This window comes from Elephantulus edwardii, unplaced genomic scaffold (assembly GCF_000299155.1).
Source record: "Elephantulus edwardii isolate Elephantulus edwardi_28Jun2011 unplaced genomic scaffold, EleEdw1.0 scaffold00094, whole genome shotgun sequence".
Classification (NCBI taxonomy): domain Eukaryota; kingdom Metazoa; phylum Chordata; class Mammalia; order Macroscelidea; family Macroscelididae; genus Elephantulus; species Elephantulus edwardii.
The window spans coordinates 4,699,726-4,719,228 of NW_006399844.1; the positions used below are offsets into that span (position 1 = coordinate 4,699,726).

General features: G+C 41.3%; 1 protein-coding gene across 4 annotated transcripts in view; it reads right to left on the reverse strand.

Moving 5' to 3' along the window:
* RHOT1 (ras homolog family member T1) overlaps positions 1 to 18,429 on the reverse strand; it is a 78,870-nt gene extending 60,441 nt beyond the window's left edge. For 2 of the 4 annotated variants that reach the window (XM_006890928.1, XM_006890929.1), the window contains exon 1: positions 18,322 to 18,397. In XM_006890928.1, the coding sequence (XP_006890990.1) occupies positions 18,322 to 18,397 (76 nt within the window). Of the gene's footprint in view, positions 1 to 18,321 lie in introns of all 4 variants that reach the window. The other 2 variants (XM_006890927.1, XM_006890930.1) reach the window with 2 other exon arrangements.
* Between the last annotated feature and the right edge of the window lie 1,074 nt (positions 18,430 to 19,503).

The window sequence follows — 19,503 nt, forward strand, 5'->3', positions numbered from 1 at the left end:
TTCTTACCATAACCCTGATGTCAGTCCCATTGTACAGCAGTGGCACTATGCAGTGTTTGTCCTTTTTGACTGAGATATTTCACTCAGCATAATGTCCTCCAGGCTCACCCATTTTGAATAATATTTCATGAGTTCCTTGTTTTTCAATGCAGCACAGTATTCCATTGTGCGAATATACCACAGCTTCTCTATCCATTCATCTGTTGATGGGCACTTGGATTGTTTCCAACTCCTTGCTATTGTGAACAAAGCTGCAATAAACATGGGTGTGCATGTATCTGCCTGGATGTCAGCTATGGTCTCTTTGGGGTGTATTCCCAGTAGTGGAATTGCTGGGTCAAATGGTATCTCTATTTGCAACTTTTTGAGAAAGCACCATACCACCTTCCACATTTTATATTCCCACCAACAGTGAATAAGGGTTCCAGTTTCTCCACAACCTCACTAGCATTTGTTGCTTGCTGTTCTATTAAATTTTGCTATTCTAACTGGGGTGAGATGATATCTCATAGTTGTTTTGATTTGCATCTCTCTTAGAGCTAGGGATTTTGAACATTTCTTCATGTGCTTGTTGGCCATCTGAATGTCTTCTTTGGTGAAGTGTCTGTTCATATCCTGTGCTCATTTTTCGATTGTATTTTTTACCTTTATCTTGTTGTGGCGCTCACCTTCATTCCTCTTTAATCTGGACAAGTTCCTCCATTCTTTTTGTTTCCATCATCTTAACATTATTTTTTTTAACCCAGCTCTGGTTTATTAGAAAAGGTGTGAACAGAGTTGCAACATTATCTTAACATTTTTAAAGAACAAAGGCCATTTAATCTGCAGACTATCCCTTAATTGAGTCATGTCAGATTTTGCATTTCTGGCAGGACTATCTCCACAAGTGATCCTGTGTTCCTACTACATTACAGCAAATGGCTGATGATGTAAAACTAACCCATTACTGGTGATGTTAGCTTTGCTCACGTGGACAAGGCAGTGTCTGCTGTATTTCTCCACAGTAGAGATTTTTTTTCCCCTTTGTAGGGAATACTCTGCGATGATTAAGTCTTCTAGTGCCAACTAGTTTCAGCACCCACTGATGATTCCTACCTGAGACAAGTACTGCTGTTATGTGCTTCGAGTTGTCTGTGACTCATACCAACCCTATGTACAATAGCTCTGAACTCTGCCCTATCCTGAGCCAATCTCACTGTCTCCATCCACCTGCCCCATTAACCAGTCACAAAGTGGTTTTTCTCTTTTCTATCTCTATCAATGTTTCCACACTATTTCATTACTGTCCTTTAAAGGGGAAAAAAATTGCCCCTCTGAGATAGACTGATCAATCAGGGGTGTGTTTAGAATGTCTAAATATGAACTCAAGAATTCTACACTTCCTCTATGGGTTATAAACTGCTAGAATGATTTACTTTCACCTTTTAAAATGGCACTTAGGGCAGTATAAACCAGCATGTGCAATCAGATCCCATTTTATAAATATATATGTATGTACACAGAAAAAATCTGGAAAGATATATACACCAACTGTGGCTATGTCTGAATGAAGATCAATGTCATTTTATTTCTTGTGCTTTTCTGTGTTTTCTAAATTTCTACAATAAACATATATATGTTCTGTTCCTAGAAGAGGTCAATAATTAGGATTGGAAGTCTTTTTTTTTTTTTTTAGTAGAAACTGATGTTACACATTTACAGAAGGTTAAGTGAAACGTTCATATAGGTGGACAGGTTAAATGCAGTCTTTCATTCTTCTATAAACACTTCCTGACACTTCTAGAAGCCAAGCGCCAGTGCAGGTGCTGGGACATCACAGTGATCCAGACTGCCACATTTTCCTCACTCTTAGTGGAGAGAGATGACATTCTAATGGAATTATGAAATTATTGCCAATCAAGTGAACACTTTTTACTCTTAAGATAAAGCAAAAACTAAAAAATCAGAGCCATCTTAGAGTTCCCTCTCCTCTGTATTTAGCATTCAAGTCACTAAATTTTCCTTTATTTTAAGACACTCATTCTTTCCTTTTTTCCTATTTACAACCTTTTTACTACAAATTCTCCTGGTTCCCAACTCTCTACCCACTATCAAGAACTAGATAAAATGCCAGCCTATCTTTCTTACACATTCTTTCCATTTGCTAAATGCTCTAGTCAAAGCCCTCTGCCTGCTACATCAAGTGGAAATTACTCTACAGGCGCCTACAAAGGTCATGCATAATTTAGTCCCAGCTTATCACTCTAATCTCATTTCCCACTATTCTTCACATACAGTTTACTCAAATAAGGTCATCCTGCTCTGCATAAGCACAAACAAGCCATGACGAATCTTGCCACCCTCACAGTTTTTCTTTCCTCTCTCCCCCGCTACTTTTCTAAATTTTAACCATCTCTCGGACAGCTTAAATTCTACCTCATCCTTAAAGCCACCTCAGAACTATTATAGCTCTTAAGTACTTCCCATCTTTCTCTGAGCTACTACTGTGACATGTCACTTAGATTGTTATGTATACACAGTAGATGCTGCATTGCGTAATATGCGTAAGTATGTACAACTGAACTGAACCGAACCAAACTCATTGCCATCAAGTCAGCTGTGACTCACAGTGTCACCTGTCGGGTTTCCTAGGCTGGAAATCTTTACATGAAGAGACTGTCCGTCCTTCTCCCTCAGAGTGGTAGATGGATTTGAATGACCAATCTTTTGGTTGTTCAGCCACAAATATCACACTTGTTTTGGAAACTCAAGCGTACTGGTCCTCTGACACTCTGTGTTGTCTTCAATGTCACTTTGTAATGTCCAGTGATACTTGAAAGATGTCACCCAGTGGAACTGTGGGACCTTCTGGCAACCAATCCTTTCCTTCTAGCATCAATCACTTGAGCCTTGGGCTCTTTCTGGTTATTAATGCTTACAAACAGGTCTAGGTCTGGGCATACAAAACGTCTATAAACATTTCTAAAAAGATCTCCTTTCAAGAATCAACACTGGAGGAATTATTTTAGTAGGATCGACCCAAGCCTAACAAGCATGATGTATCTGTGTTCTTCCACTACTAATTCCTCTTTATCATCTCTACCATCGTTGCTGATGTTAGGTGCCATCATGATGTTGTTGTTATGTGCCGTCAAGTTGTTTGCGACTCACAGCGACCCTATGTACAACAGCCCTAAACCCTGCTCTATCCTGTGCCAATTGCATTGCCTCTGACACCCATCCTGATTACCCCAGTCACTGAATCAATCCACTTCACAGAGGGTCTTCCCCTCCTGTGCTGTCCCTCTACCCTACCAAGCATGATGTCCCTCTCCAAGGACCTGTCTCTCCTTACAACATGTCCAAAGTATGTCAGACGGAGCCCCAGAATCCTTGCCTCCAAGGAGTAGCCTGGTTAAACCCTCTCCAGGATGAATCTGTTTGTCTTCTTGGCAGTCCATGGAACATTCAATACTCTTCTCCAGCACCACCGCTCAAAGGCGTCAATTCTCCTTCTATCCTCCCTAGTCATTGTCCAACTCTCTGATGCATAACAAGTGATTGCAAAGACCATGGCCTGTATCAGGCGCACCTTAGTCTCCAGAGAGACACCGTTGCTCTTGAGTACTTTAGAGAGGTCCCTAACCGCAGACTTTCCCATCACAATACGTTTTTTTATTTCCTGGCTGCTGGTGCCAAGAGTGTTGACCGTGGAGCCGAATAAACTGAAGCTGTGAACAATCTCAATCTCTTCACCATCCACCCCGATGCTGCCAATTGGTCCAATGGTGAGAATCTTTGTCTTCTTGACATTGAGCCTCAGTCCATACTGAAGTCTGCGGTCTTTGACCCTCTTCAGTAAGTAAGTGCATGAGGTCCTCCTCAGTTTCAGCAAGCAGGGTTGTGTCATCTGCATAACTCAGATTGTTGATAGATCTTCCACCAATCCTAACGCCCCACTTCTCCTCATAGAGCCCAGCCTCCCGGATAATCTGCTCTGCATATCATTGCTTTCACATGCAAGCAAGATTCTACTGAAGATTATCCAAAAACAACTGGAACAGTACATCAACAGAGAACTGCCAGAAGTCCAGGCTGGGTTCAGAAGGGGTCGTGGTACTAGGGATATTGTAGCTGATGTTAGATGGATCTTAGCTAAAAGCAGAGAATACCAGAAGAATGTCTATCTGTGTTTCATTGATTATGCAAAGGCATTTGTCTGTGTGGATCATAACAAACTGTGGCTGACTCTGAGAAGAATGGGAATCCCAGAACATTTAATCGTGCTAATGTGAAACCTATACTTGGACCAAGAGGCAGTCATCAGAACAGAGCAGGGCAACACTGCATGGTTCAATATTGGGAAGGGTGTACGCCAGGGATGTGTCCTATCTCCATACCTTTTCAACCTTCAACCTGTATGCAGAGAGTATACTCATAGTGACCCTATAAACAAAAGATCTGAACCTTGTCCTATCCTGTCTCTGACATAGTCAAGCCTAGTGACAGGGAGTCTTCCTCTTTGGCTGACCTTCCACTCTTTCAAGCATGATATCATTTTCCAAGGAACAGCCTCTCCAAGCGTTATGTCTCAAGTATCAGAGATGAAGCTTGGTCATCCTACCACCACAGGAACTGAAAAAGTCAGCATCATTTGTTCCACTGGACATGGAAGAATTAAATGCCTGATGTCTGGGCATTTCAGACTCTTCCCAAGCTGCTGTGTACCAAGAATGAGGCAGATCCAGAGGAATCGATGAAGCCCTTTGGAGATGAGCCACTCTGAAGGGAGTTAGTTCACCATCATCATAGTATTCATCTTCCCTGCTCTAGAAGTAAACTCTGAGACTGTGGCTGACATGGCTTTGAGAAGTCAGACTGCTTACAAAGTGGCCAGTGCTCACTACCTGTACCACTTGGTGCTATGAGTCTGATGATATCCCAGGGTAACCAACACAGATCTAACTGGTAGGGTGGATGGATGTTGTTCTGACTTTAGCACTGAGCAGGTTTTGGTGGTAAGACAGCTTGGAAAGGCACTGTACTGATCTGCAGGCTACAAGGGACTTGGTAGATATGTTGTATCTATAATATTAATAGTATTTTTGCAATCTGTAGCAATACAATGCAGTGTTTCATTGATTTCACCATGCTTTGAGTTTCCATTTTCATTTCTGTTTATCCTCAGTGCAGTTCTGAAGCTTGTAATAAAAAAGCTTTAATTATTCTATCAAGACTTATAGATAAGCATCAGCTTTAAGTTTCTTATCAGAGTCTTATCAGACACTGGGAACAAATCCTATATCCAAATCTTCCAAAGGCAGTGGGAGGGAGGCAGGCTCCATGTACCCACAGACTAGCCCTTCTTCCAGACTCTCAGAGTCTACTTACTCTACAAACAGCCTGCAGGAAAGCCAATGAGCCATATACTGGTGCCCCCTCCAGAAGAGAGAGCTGAGGCTGCTTTCGAACTCCCAATTCTTCCTCCTTTAATGAAGCCCCAGGCTGTTGCATAGGTGGTCCAGTCTGAGGTTTAGCCCATCTCCCTGAAATCTGGCAATTTTAACACCCTAAAACATTAATTCTTGGATTTTCAAAATTTATTTGTAAAGTATTGCACTCCAAATTCCTCATCAGTTTCAAAACAAACTTCAGAAACTTCAATCCAGTGCTCAAAAAAGTTAAACAAGGGGGAGCTCTGGTGGCCTAGTGGCAAGGAGCTGCAACTACAATCCCAGAGGCACACGGTTCGAATCCACCAGATGCTCTGCCAGGGAAGGAGGGACAATCTCCTCCTGTACCAGTCAGATCTGATTTGATGGCACACTCACACAAAAATAATAAAATTTAAAAAAAAAAAGTTAAACAAAAGGATGAATGAACAAAAACCAAAGTCACTGCCATCTAGCTGGTTCCAACTGATAGTAATCTATGGGCCTAAGACTCGCGTCCAGGGCTTCAGAGGCTGTTAAACCTTGTCCCAGGCAAACTGCCTCAAAAATGTTTCTGATGCTCCAAACCACCAACACTTTGAGCCAACAAAAAAAATCTTTAACCAGTGCACCAAGAAGCATACTTGTTTCTATGACAAACTTGTTGATCCTGAATCACACTCACTCAGGAAATCCGTGTCCCCTTTTATCTTTGAAGCCTCCTTCCTTTACCACAAAGGAGCGCTGGTCACCTACCTTGTAACCTGCTGTACTGCTAAATGAAAGATTAGTGGTTCAAATTCACCAGCTCCTCAACTGAAAAAAAAAAACAAACAAACAACAGACAGCCTACTCCCATTAGGATTTACAGCCTTGGGATCTGGTGGAGGATATCATGAGCTGGAATCACCTCAAGGGCAGCGGGTTTGGTCCGGGGTTTCCTTCACCAGGATGTTTAAAATGTATCCATTTCTCATCTCTCTTTTTAAAACTCATTAGAAAAACCCTGTAAGTGCCGTCGAGTACAATTCATAGAGATCCTATAAACACGCGACCTGAACCCTACCCTATCCTGTGCCATCTTCATCTCTAACACATTCTAAACCATTGCTGAAGTCACCACGTCAATCTGTCTCACTGGGGGTCTTCCTCTCCCTTGCGGACCCTCCATCTTTCTAAGTATGATGCCCTTCTCCAAGAAATAGCCTCATCTAGCCACATGCACAAAGTATGAAAGACGAAGCCACTTTGGCCTCCAAGGAGCACTCTGGCTGCACCTTTATCGAGACATATCTGTTTGTTCTTAAGGCCGTCTATGGGTTATTCATAGGTACTCTTCTGTAGCACAATTTAAAGAAAGGCATCAGCCACAACAAGATAAAGGTAAACAACCCAACTGCAAAATGGGCACAGGATATGAACAGACATTTCAACAAAGAAGACATTCAGATGGCAAATGAAAACATGAAGACGTGATCAAAATCCCTAGCTCTAAGAGAGAAGCAAACCAAAACAACTATGAGATATCATCTCACCTCAGTTAAGAAAAGCAAAATTCAACAAAGCACCAAACAACAGATGCTAGTGAGATTGTGGAAAAACTGGAATCCTTATTCACTGTTGGTGGGAGTGTAAAACGGTGCAACCACTATGGAAGGTTGTATGGCATTTTCTCAAAAAGTTGCAAACAGAAAGACCATTTGACCCAACAATTCCACTACTGGGAATTTACCCTAAAGAAACCATAACTGCCACCCAAGCAGATATATGCATACCCATGTTTACTGCAGTTCTGTTCACATTAGCAAGGAGCTGTAAACAACCCAAGTGTCCATCAAAAAACGAATGGATAGAGAAGGTGTGGTATATTCACACAATGGAATACCATGCAGCACTGAAAAAACAAGGAACTCTTGAAATATTATACAAAATGGGTGACCCTGGAGGACATTATGTTGAGTGGAATATCTAAGTCACAAAAGGACAAATATTGCATAGTGTCAAAGAGGGGATAAAAAATGTATACTGCATTGAAACAGATGAGGGAGAGAACTGTTTAAAAAGAACATATGATTAGGTATTATTTTCATGGCAAGATGCCAGAAAAAGAAATGCATAGTAAAGTGAACTATGGACTTGGGGGTGGGGGGTAGATTGTATAACAATGAAAGAATTATTTTTTCTTTTCAAAGAGAAATGCGAACTATGGGAAGGGAGGAAAATGTACAACAATGAATGAAAGGGGAAAATGAAATGGGAAGGATATGATGTAAAAAAAATATGTATATACATAAAAAGAAAGGCATCAATTCTTGTTTCATCTTTTTTCACTGTCCAACTCTCAGATGGATAGCAGGTAACAGGGAAGACTATGGCCTGAATCAAGGCACATCTTAGTCTTCAAACTGAGAGCATTGCAATTCATCATTTTGGAGAAGACCTTGACAGTAGACTTGTCCAATGCAATACGTCTCCTGATTCCCTAACTGTTGATACCTAGGGTGTTGATTGTTGATCTAATGAAGATGAAATCATTGACAGCTTCAATCCTTTCTCCATCTATCATAATGTTGACTGTTGGTCCTGTAGTGAGGTTGTTTTCTTGATGTAATCCACACCGAAGGCTATAGTCCTTGATCTTCTGTAGCAAGCGTTTCATGTCCTGTTCACTTTCAGCAAGCAAAGTTGTGTCACCTGAGTAATGCAGGTTACTGATTTGTTTTCCTCTGAACCTGATGCCACATTCTTCTTCATGGAGTGGCTTCACAAATGATTTGCTCAGCGTATTGACTCAATAGGCAGGCAGAAAGGATAGAGTCCTCACACACACCCTTCCACATTTTAAACCATGCAGTATTCCCTTGCTCAGTTTGTACAACAGTTTCTTGGTCTAGGTATAGATTTCATACTAGTACAATTAAGTGGAATGGTGGAGGGTCAGCATAAGAAAGGAAGATGCTCAATCAGAAGGACTGACAGTGCCTGTAATAGTGAGCTCGAGTGTATCAAAAATTATAAGGGTGGCACAGGATAGGGCAGGGTTCACATCCACTGTTCACAGAGGCACTCTGAGTCTTATAACTCAACTGTACTTACCAAAATTCCAAGTCACAGAGAATCTCTTTCTACTTTCCCCATGCACATTCTCCATTCCCAAAGATACATTCCAAACTGAAAGACCAACATTCTGCGGAAATTCCAATTTCTTCATAGCTCAATTCACCTGAAAGGTAGTTCTGGTTGTCTGCAAAAACAGGGCTCCTGCCAGGTGTAAACCTACCACCACATCTATTCTAAGAACACTGGTCTCAAAGATAGGAAAGGAAACACCTTGGCAAGAGAGGAGGTACTGAAAGATTCTCCTCTTCCCCAAGACCTAAGCCAACATTAAAAACAACCAGCTCCATGAACACCTGCCTTCTTCTGGAGGCAGGCGCTCAACTTGCTAACATCTGATCACTCACGCTGAACAAAAAGTCTGTGCCCTAAGATCAGAGGTCAGAATTAAGCTTGCTGGTGTTGACTGGCAGAATTTCTATAATCATTCTTGCCTTTGCGGATTTCCTGAGCCCTCAACTGAACTAATAGTTTACTTGGAAATTGCTATTCACCTTACTTACTAAGAGCCCCATTCACTCATATTCTCTACCCGTGAGAAAATCCAGGGCAAGAAATTGTACAAGTGCACTCAAACTTACATTGCTGTCAAGTCAGTAGCAACTCACAGCAATGCTATGAACAAAGAACAGAGCACAACTCTGCCCCATCCTGAGCCATTCTCATCACCTCTCTGGTGCTTAAACCCATTGTTATTGTGTCAATCTAACTCACAGTCTGTCTTCCTCTCTTTCAATGAACTTTCCAAGCAGGTGTCCCTTTTCAGGGACTGGGGCTTCCTGATAACATGTCCAAAGTAAATAACACCGTTGACAGGCATTCAGTTGATTATGACTCAACATCCTTATGAATGAAAGATCTGAACCCTGACCCATCTGGCACCATCCTCATCATCTTTGACAAACATGAGCCCACTACTGCAGGCACTGTGTCAACCCATCATGTGGAGGGTCTTTCACTGACCAATCCCTGCTTCTAAGAGCACTCTGACTTGACTTCTTCCAAGACAGATTTGTTTATTCTTTGGGCAGTCCACGGTAAATTCGATGATCTTACCAAACATCACAATTCAAAGGCATCAATTCTTCTTTGGTCCTTTACTTACTTTGAATTCCAATTATCCATACACTACTCTGATACACAAGCCTTCTAGTCAGCAGGTGCTTTTGATGTGGTCACCCTCGATCCTGTTTCCTCCCTGCCCACTCTGTGCAACAGCCATTCAGTGCTCTGCACAACACGTTCTAAAACGCTTCCCAGAGTCACTTTAAAAACACCTTCCCCACTTTTACTAAGCAAAGCACAGTTTAAACTTTCACAGCAGAGTGCTTAAAATAACTTGTAAATCTTAAAGTCTAAGAAAATTGGCAAAATCAATTGTAATAACAGCTGATAACTTTTTTAAAAAATAATAGTTTTCAAGTGGCATCATGGAAAAATACAAATTTTAAAACAGACAATACAGGGTTAAGTCCTCATTCCACTACCTACAAGCTAATGTGAGCTTAATGGCAAATTACTCTATCATCTTTTCCCCTAAAGTGTGAATGGCTTCTCTTTTATTATTTCATCTTCTGAAATAATAACTCAGAAAGATACAAACATATATACATCAAGACCTTGTTTTCAACGACAATAATTTAATAGCTTTACATATCACAAAATATACATATAACACAGTAGTGCAATTTCATTTAAGTAATTTACATAAGTGCTATCTTTTAGAATGTGATACTTTTAAAAATTTATTCATACACTGTTTTATCTGGCAAAGAACTTGAGGCAGCTTAGCACTCATTACAACATAACTGTTCCAGCAGCCTATTGCACAGGGGAAAAGATGGGCAGTCTACTGCCATGAAGACTTACAGCCTTGGAATATACAGCCCAATGGAACATTGCTATGAGTTGAAACCAATTTGATGGCAGTGGGTACGTGAGTGGCTTATAATCCACTACTAATCTAAAATTGGAGGGAGCTCTGGTGGCTTAGAGGTGAGAAACTGGGCTGCTAAGTACTCTGTTTGAATCCACCAGCTGCTCTGTGCAAGAAACACAGGCAATCTCTTCTTGCGTGATTTACTGGCTCTGAAAACCCCCTGGGGGTCAGCTATGAGCCAGTTCTGACTCAATGAATGGTATATAACAACAACAACAACAATCTAAAGTTGGGGAGTTCTAGTGGTATAATTCTCATGGAGTTGCACCTCTCTGATGGTTCAAATCCACCAGTGGCTACATAGGAAAAAGCTGGGCCATCTCCCTCCCATATGGTTTACAGCCTGAGGAACCCAATGGAGGGTCAGCTAAGATTTGGCTCCAACTCAATGGCAACCAGTTTGATAATCTCAAGGTTGGTGGTTCAAATCCAGCAGAGACACTGCAAAAGAAAAGCCTGATGAACTGCTTGTATAAAAAGTTCCATGGAGCAGACGTACTCCATAACACATAGGTCACCACAAGTAAGGGGTCAATTCGAAGGAGCCAGTAACATCATCACCTAGTTTTTTGAAAGAACTATATAATAAAATCTGTTCTAAAAATCAAAGAACCTGAATCTCTCCTATATATAATTCCAAGAGTGATTCCTTTTTAAGAGAAAGCTCAAAATTGGAGCAAGAGAAACAAATTATCATAAACTTGAAGTAAATGAGCACATTTTCATCAATATCACTTGAGTTTTCTCGGTTTGGAAATTCACCGAGATGTAATTTTAACTAATAAAGGATTGCACAGATGTGATTTAGTTAAGAAGTGCTTCTGTGAATTTAAGCTGAGGATTCTGTTTTCCTTAAGGCCTACCTACCTAACTCTGAGTGACACTATTAAATAAGCAAGCAGCTAGTTTAAAATTTAAATAGGCCACTCTTAAGCCAATTTTAATTGAAAAAGAAATTAAAGTGCTTTGGAAATAAGAAAAACATTTTTAATTTTATTCAGTCACTCACCTGTATTATTATACAATAATAATTACAATTGTATTAATACCATTATTTGCAATGTCCTATCAAGACCTCAGTTCAAAACAACCTACCCTCCAAAATGCAAATGGTCCAAACTGGAGACTCTCATGCAAGTCCCAACGAACCAACTTTTTTTTTTTAAGATAACTTGAGATTGCTATGATACTGGAAGCTGTGCCACTGGTGTGTCAAATGCCATAAGGATTACCCATGGTGGACAGGTTTGGGTGGAGCTCCCTGATTAAGACAGACTAGGAAGCAGGATGGGACACCTACTTCTTAAATAATAGAGCTTTGAAAACTAAAGGAATGAGGATAGTTATAGTAGTGTAGTGTTTCCAGATGGGAAGTCAGCTGAAATGAGGAAAAACAATTAACATCGTTTAATAACGATGAGGCTTTGCCACACGTACTTTACTAGGAGGGGCTATTCTTTGAAGAGGAATAAGATGCTGGAAAGGGTGAAGGGTGTAAGAGAGGAAGACCTTCAACCAGGTGGAATGACACAGTGACTGCTGCAATGGACTCTTGAGTGTCAGGAAGTGTGAAGATGGCGCAGGATAGGAGAGGGTTCAGATCTTTTGTTCTCACAGGGTCGCTATGAGAAGTACTCGACTTAACAGCAATCAAGACCTCACTGTAGCCTCCCTTTCCTTTCAAGTAACCTATCCATTCGCCAAACTCTGCTTCCCTCTTTCCCCTCCTGTCCTGTCAAACCTCCGTGATTATTTCTGCAGGGAAACCTTCTCTTGTTCTTCCCCCTCATCCAGTCAGTGGTGCATGTCCTGTTCCAGATTGTTAACTGCGATACACATCCTATCTGATCACCCATTCATTTCAGCTGATCTTCCCTTCCCCTAAGTCATTTCAGGGTTCACTATCCATTCTGTTCCTGCTCCACACCTCATCCTCATAATCATCCTATCTTTAAAATTTTAATGATTTTTTAGTGACTGAGTTCTTTCACTCTGCAAAATGTCTTCTAGACTTGTTCATGTTGTATAGTGTTCCATGAGTTCTTCATTATAAAGAAAAATACTTTCACAATTTTAAAAACTATCCAAGTGTTCTTGAACAATGGCAGACATGTGTCTGAACATGAAATATTTTGAAGTGCTCCAGAAAATAAAAACTATTCTCTGAAGGAAACAAATTCTCAGCCTCTTCCCAAATCATTTCACTAGTTAAATTTTAGCTTTAATATGGAGGTCAGAAAGTATCCTTTGTGACAGACGTCTAATGGTCTTCACCACCTCTACTTTGCCTGAGAAATAGTGAGGGGATCTATAAAAACAAGGAGCAAGGCCACAATTATCCCGAAGGACAGAGGCTTTATGATTCAGTTCAATACAACACACCACAGTTCTGAAACTCCATGCTTTTAAGTAGGTCATCCACAGGAAATATAATTCACCACTACAGAGCAAATTATCTAGATTTATCCAGACTATAACTTCTTAGTCTTTTCATGACACCATTTAGGCAACGAGTTCTAAAATACTATAAAATTCCCAATATTCATAAAGCAGAAATAACCTTCTCTGATTCCAGCTATCACCCATTCCATACCACCCACTGCCATACTGCCTGCTTTTTTCTGGTAACAAACACTTCGTACTTCAAGTGGCACAGGCCCTCCTCCTCATGTTTATCTGGTTTGCTGTTTAGCCGCTCTGCTGTCTCTTCCCAGGTTACTGAAGTAAGACTATACTGTCAGAGGGTGTGTGACTAAGACTTTACCATTTGGGGAAATAACAAATATTGTTCCAAAGGAAAAAAAATCTCATTGACCCTATGCAGGTAATCACGGCCTGTTGGAGGAGAAAGGCCATCACACAACTACAAGTCACCCTTCTCCATCAGGGCAACACTGGTGACCTAAAGAAAACATATACTGCTGTTGAGTCCTAGTACCCTTACAGAAGGGAGCTCTGGTGGTTTAGGGGTTAGGAATTGTGATGCCAACCCATAGGCAGGAGGTTCTAATTCACCAGCTGCTCCTAAGGAGATAAGTAGGCAATATCTTCCCATGTGATTTAAAGCCTCTGACAACCTGCTGGAAAGTCAGCAGCTTCTAACTCAACAGCACATAACACTACCCTTACAGGACAGAGTAGAAATAGACCATAGGATTTCTAAGACAGTAATTTCTATGGAAGCAGACTGCAACATCTTTCTCCCAAGGAGTAACTCACGAGTTTCAGAGATTTCAGTCAGCAGCCAAATACTTAACCATTGTACCCTAGGGATTCACAGCTATTTATGTGTATGCACTTATAGTATGTATACACACAAACATGCATATGTGTAGGTGTGACAGAGGACCACTTGATGCCTTAGAGCCGTAATGTTGGCTATTCCATGGACTGCCAAAAAAACCAACAAGTCTGTCTTAGTGCAACCAGGGTGTTCTTAGAAGCGAGGCTGTTAAAACTTCCTCTTACATACTTTGGCCAAGCTATCAGAATGGGCCCAGTCCTTGGAAAAAGATGTGCTGAAAAAGGTGGGGGGTCAGAGAAAGGGAGGAAGAACCTCAGGAAGATGAACTGACACAGGGAGCTGTAGTTATTCAACAGCACCTAACAACATGTATATGTATGTTGTTGTGTACCGTCCAATAGCTAATCCTCCAGCGGGTTTTCAGAGGTAGTTAATCACATGGAAGGAGACTGCTGATCCTTCCCCAGCAGAGCAGCTAGCAGATTTGAACTGCGTACCTTCAAGATTATAGCACTGCTTCTTGCCACCAGAGCTCTGTGTGTGTGTGTGTGTGTGTGTGTGTGTGTAAAATATGATGGAAAATAGACTCTAACAAACTTCAGCACTCAGGTACTAACCATAGTATAATGAAGCTGGAGTTTAAGTATCCCTCTAACAAAGATCAGGACAGCAATATTGCTCTAAATGACTGTAGAAAGTTTGGTGTGTATGGCTTTCCCCCCCACTAAAATAAATGTTAGCTTATGTCTTGAGTCTCTTCGATTATAAAACCTAGCTTTTATACCCAAGGTATGTTCCTGTGCCCTTTCAATCCTCTAAAATAGCCTCTGGTGTTTCAAGGAGAAGCTGACCTCTCTGGCAAGGACTGTAATTCCTGGGCGGTTCTATCTTTTTCAATAGGGCTGCTAAGGGGCAGAACTGACTGGATGGCATACAACACGTAAATCCTGACAGCCAAGTAATGACACAGACAGTGCACTGTCATCCCAAGTCATTAGCCTACTTTTCTACTGGCACACACAAAGTTAAGACGTGAAATAACAGGCAAGATGAATGCTGCTGCTTCAAACCTTAACAATCACCACTTCAGACTGGATTTAAGAAAGGAGAGTGATCGTTGTTTTTATGTTGGAGAGGAACGGTTTGGAAAATATGGGAAATCTAAACAACCTGAACTAAACTGAGCACATCCATTCTTTCACCTATTCTGGGGCCTACTATTGTGCCAAGTCTGTACTGGAGGCACTGGAGATGCAGCAATGAACAATACAGATTTCTGTGTCCTCATGAGCTTCCTTTTTAGTCAAAGAGACAAACAATGCACAAATAAGGGGATAACGAGTGGGAGGGCCTTTTTGTAGAGAGCAGTAATAAGTGGGACAGAGAGACAAGGGCCAGTTTGCAGGGTCTCTGGGTCCTCTATTAGAGAACCATTATATTAGAGTCTCCAGTTTAGACTTTAAGTGAAAGCAGAAGCACCAGAAAATTTATAAAAGGCAGTAATGGGATTTGAGGTCTTTTTTTAAAGATAAATCTGCCTGCTACATAGATGGATTAGTGGGGGGAAAAGGTAGAACAAGAAAGACCAGCTAAGGAGATATTACAGTAGTCCAAAAGTCAAGGCCAGACGAGTGGAAGCTTGAACTAGATAGGAAGAAGTTTCTATAATAAACTAATTAGTTAATACCTATGAGATAAATTTTAAAAGAGGGTAACAGCCCCACTTTCTTAATTAATCTGATCAACAGAAGACAAACATAACTCAATGTCATTTAAAAGAATTTTCATTAAAACGAAAATGATCCTTTTTTTTTAATATAAGGAGCTCTAGGGGCCTAGTGCATGATATGTTGTGTTAACCAAAAGGTTAGCAGTTCAAACGCACCAGTGGATCTGCACTCTTCATATTTCGATTTAGTCTCAAACCCAATGGATGGTACCTATGAGTCCAGGTCTACACAACAGCAGGGAGTCTGGACCTTTAATGTAGCTGCATGATTTAGATAAAAGGGTATTTTAGCTAGTTAAATACAAAGTCTGGCCTACTGATTTGTCCATAAAAAAGAATGATCTTTAAAAAAAAAAAACTATGATACGAAGAGCTAAGTTTCATTGGGTATATTTCAAAATTTAATTCTGCTGTTGTTTGCTTAAAGAATCATAATTTTCAATTTGGTCTGAACAGTACTTCACATGTTCAATTATCTAAGGTTGATGGTGTTTTAAAAGCTCTGGCTTTCTCTGCAGATAAACACTTCAAACTTAACAGAAACTTACTTTCTCTGATCTAAGCCCTAACATTAAGCAAGCAGTTAACATTAAACCCTAGTGGATTAAAAGTGGGTGAAAAAAGACTGTGTCCGCCTTAGTACATACAGGTTAGCCAACAGAATGTTGAAACCATTCACAACTATTCACAGGCCTCAGTGAATGAAGCTGTTGCTGTGTGGCTCAGGGACAGATACTAACAACTGAAAAATGTATGGCATGTTAAAAATGAATAGGTTCTACTATCACACCAGAAATGATGCTCCTTTTTCTCACTCCCATTGGTGAACTATCCTAAAATTACAACTGGAAACTGGACTTACTCAGATCGGCAAGTCAAGACCCAAACAACTACAATGTTTTTCCCATTATCAGTGATGTAGATAAATCCATACATTAGACTTTAGTCATACTAATGTTTACCTAATACTTAAAAGTGCTACAACCAAACTAATGGCTGTCAAGTATTCACATTAAGTCTCAAAAGGTCATGCTTAAAAAGGCATGTTTCAAATAGGTCCCCTCAAAATACTAGCCTCTAAATAGCTAAAATTATGAACTTCAGTTGCGTATTAATCCTTATTTCTCCCATTTAAAATGTTTACAAAAATTAAGTGTATGTTAAATTGGTCCAAAGCTTTTGGTACCACCCTTTTAAGAAAGTCTTTTTCAAAAAACTTTTCCTTTGAGAAGTCCTTTTCTTGTGTTGTTCCTCCCTAAGGTTTCTGGGACCAAAGGCATATTCACCTCTTTCATATTCAGAAAGTGTATATTCACTTTCATTTCTGCAGAACATAACTTGAAATTTTTCAAGTAAGTTCTGAATCTCTAGTACTAATTTCTTAGTAATCCTAAGTAAATAATAGCGTTAACATACTAACTCAAAAGTCCTCAACCTGACAATATAACAAATAGTTTTTTCTATACATATGTTACATTTCCACTAAGAAATTTTACAAACTAACAATATATATGCTTGCTTTCTATATTCAAAACATATTTTTGTTTTAAAAAATTGGTATAAATAAAAATTGGTACAAAACTATTTTATACCACCACCAAGGATTCATTCACTATTTTAAATGAGACCTACTCACATTCCCTTCGTGCTCAATTTCCTAAATGCATAAGCATGAGTCAAGCTTAAGCATGTTAAATAACACCTTACTGAACTTTGTAAAAGAAATTCACGCAAAATATAGACTACAGTTTTAAGCATTCACAGTTACAACTGCAAACCAGAAAAGTAAATTGCGTTTGGCTAAACTTACTTCTAAAGTCTCACCCTAAAGGAAGATTCCTCCAAACAGTAAGTGAGCCAGGTAAGAAGGTCAAAGAGGAAGCGAGTGAAAAATGTATTTGCTTTTTTTCCTAAGATGTTCATCACAGTGACCGGGAAAGGCTACTTAGGAATAGTATGTGGACTAGAATGGAAGGCTTCAAAACAGGAATGGGAAAAATAACCACAACATAACAAACCAGCAATGGCAGAGAATTAACTAATGTTATTTCAAAGCAAACAATCAACACTGCACTCTCCCCAGCCCACTTTCTTATTTTAGTCCTACTGACTGAGTCACGTAACTTGCACAGTGATACAAAGTCCCTGCTGTTCTGTCCCATGTCTGAACAGAAGGCAAATTCCTCCTTTACTGAATCTTCAAAAGGTGAAATCTAAGAATCTCTAGGGGGTCTTGCGTATGTACATCTGTTTGCATTTATACATTTCTAGCTACAGGAATGAATGCGGTTTAAAAAGAAAGGGATTGGTAATTAGGCTTCAAAGTAAGCCTAATTTCCTCAACTAAGAATCCCCCCCCCCAACTAATTACCCATTCACTGAGCGCTTGCATACCAACTTAAATGAGAGCATTTTGGGGGGGGGGGATCTTGAGCGTACAGTTAAAACGCTCCGCCCCCTCATGTCAATGTATAGGAAAAAGGAGTCAAGCCTGCGAAGGAAAACAAAACCAGAAACCTGACCTTGCTCTCAAGTCAGATAGTTTGCACCCTTCCCCCTAGCCTGCCCCGGAGCCAGTTCACGCCATCTCAGCTGGTCCGTCTGTCGGGTCCTGCACCTGTCTGACAGTGACAAGGAGTCTCCGCGGAAGATGAGAGCGTCTAAAGGGGAAAGAAGGCTGCTTCGGAAACAGTGGGGCCCAGGAGACTCCAAGAAGAAAAGGAGGGGACCTTCGGAGGACGACGTGCGGACAGGGGATAGGGAGACTCGAGAAGGCCCAGGTAAGATAAGGGGGTAAGGGCCGCTTTGCAGGGCCCGGGAGGCCCGGGCGCAGTGGCGAGAGCAGAGCGCAAGGGCTGCGGCGGCAGCGGGGGGAACTCACGTTCTCCCACCAGCAGGATCCGCACGTCTTTCTTCATGTCGGCGGCTCGAAGGGGCCGAGTTCGGCCCGCACGCATGGAGCGGACTCGTCTCGCCGGGAGCGCCCACCCCACGGTGCTCCTCTCCCGCGCTGCCGGCACCGCCTGCCAGCCTCCCCCGCCGGCCCGCCCGATGCTCCGCCGCCTGGGCCAGTCGCGCCGCCTTCTCTGCTGCCTCCCCGCGCGGGAGCTGGGACAGCGCCTGCTCCGTCTCCTCTAGCGCCGAGGGCGGCGGCGGCGGCGGCGGAGCCTACGGGGCGCGGTGAGGGACAAGCGCTTTCGGTATGTAAATGCGTTCCGTCACTGAACAGCGCCCCCTTGGCCTGGCTCTGCGCGGCGCAGCGTCTTATGCCGACAGTCTAGACACGGCCCCCACGGATACACTTTGGTCATGGAATATCTGAGTAGCCTATTAGCTCATTTAATCACATTTATTTCAAGAAATAGCTAGGGTTTGGTAACGACTCGAAGGAGAGATCGTCTCACCAGACTGCAAATTCCAGGAGAGCAACTGGGGCGGATTATCCGATAAGCAAAGTAAACACCATTTAGTAAATAAACCCATGCTTACTTGGAGTATTGGGTTTTCTGTCACTGTCAGGGATTGCAAATTTGAAAACAAACTTTGATTCTGTAGGGAGATTATGTGAACAAGTGATGCAGATATACATGTCATTAGAACATCTGATGTGATGTACGAAGGTGATGTGTAGGCAAGTGAGAGAGAGATGCCAGCCATACCTAGGAACAGAATCTTTGCTGTGGTGAGAAATGTGCTTTGTTCTACTACAGATTAGTGGGTAAGCACAAGTAAGTCCATGTTTGTCTTGCTTATCGAGTACGCTGTTCCTGGCAGCTTTTTGCTCTCCTGGAACTCAGCCTTCCCCATTTTATTGAACTCCAGCAGATGCTTGATGATTCAAAAAGGGTTGGAGCAATACATCAACAGAGAACTGCATGAAATTCACGCTGAATTCAGAAGAGGTCATAGAACGAGAAACATTATTGCTGATGTCAGGTAGTCTTGGTTGAAAGCAGACAATACCAGAAAGAGGTTTACCTGTGTTTTATTGACTATGCAAAAGCATTCAATTGTGTGGATCATAATAGAATTATGAATAAAATTGCAAAGAATGGACATTCCT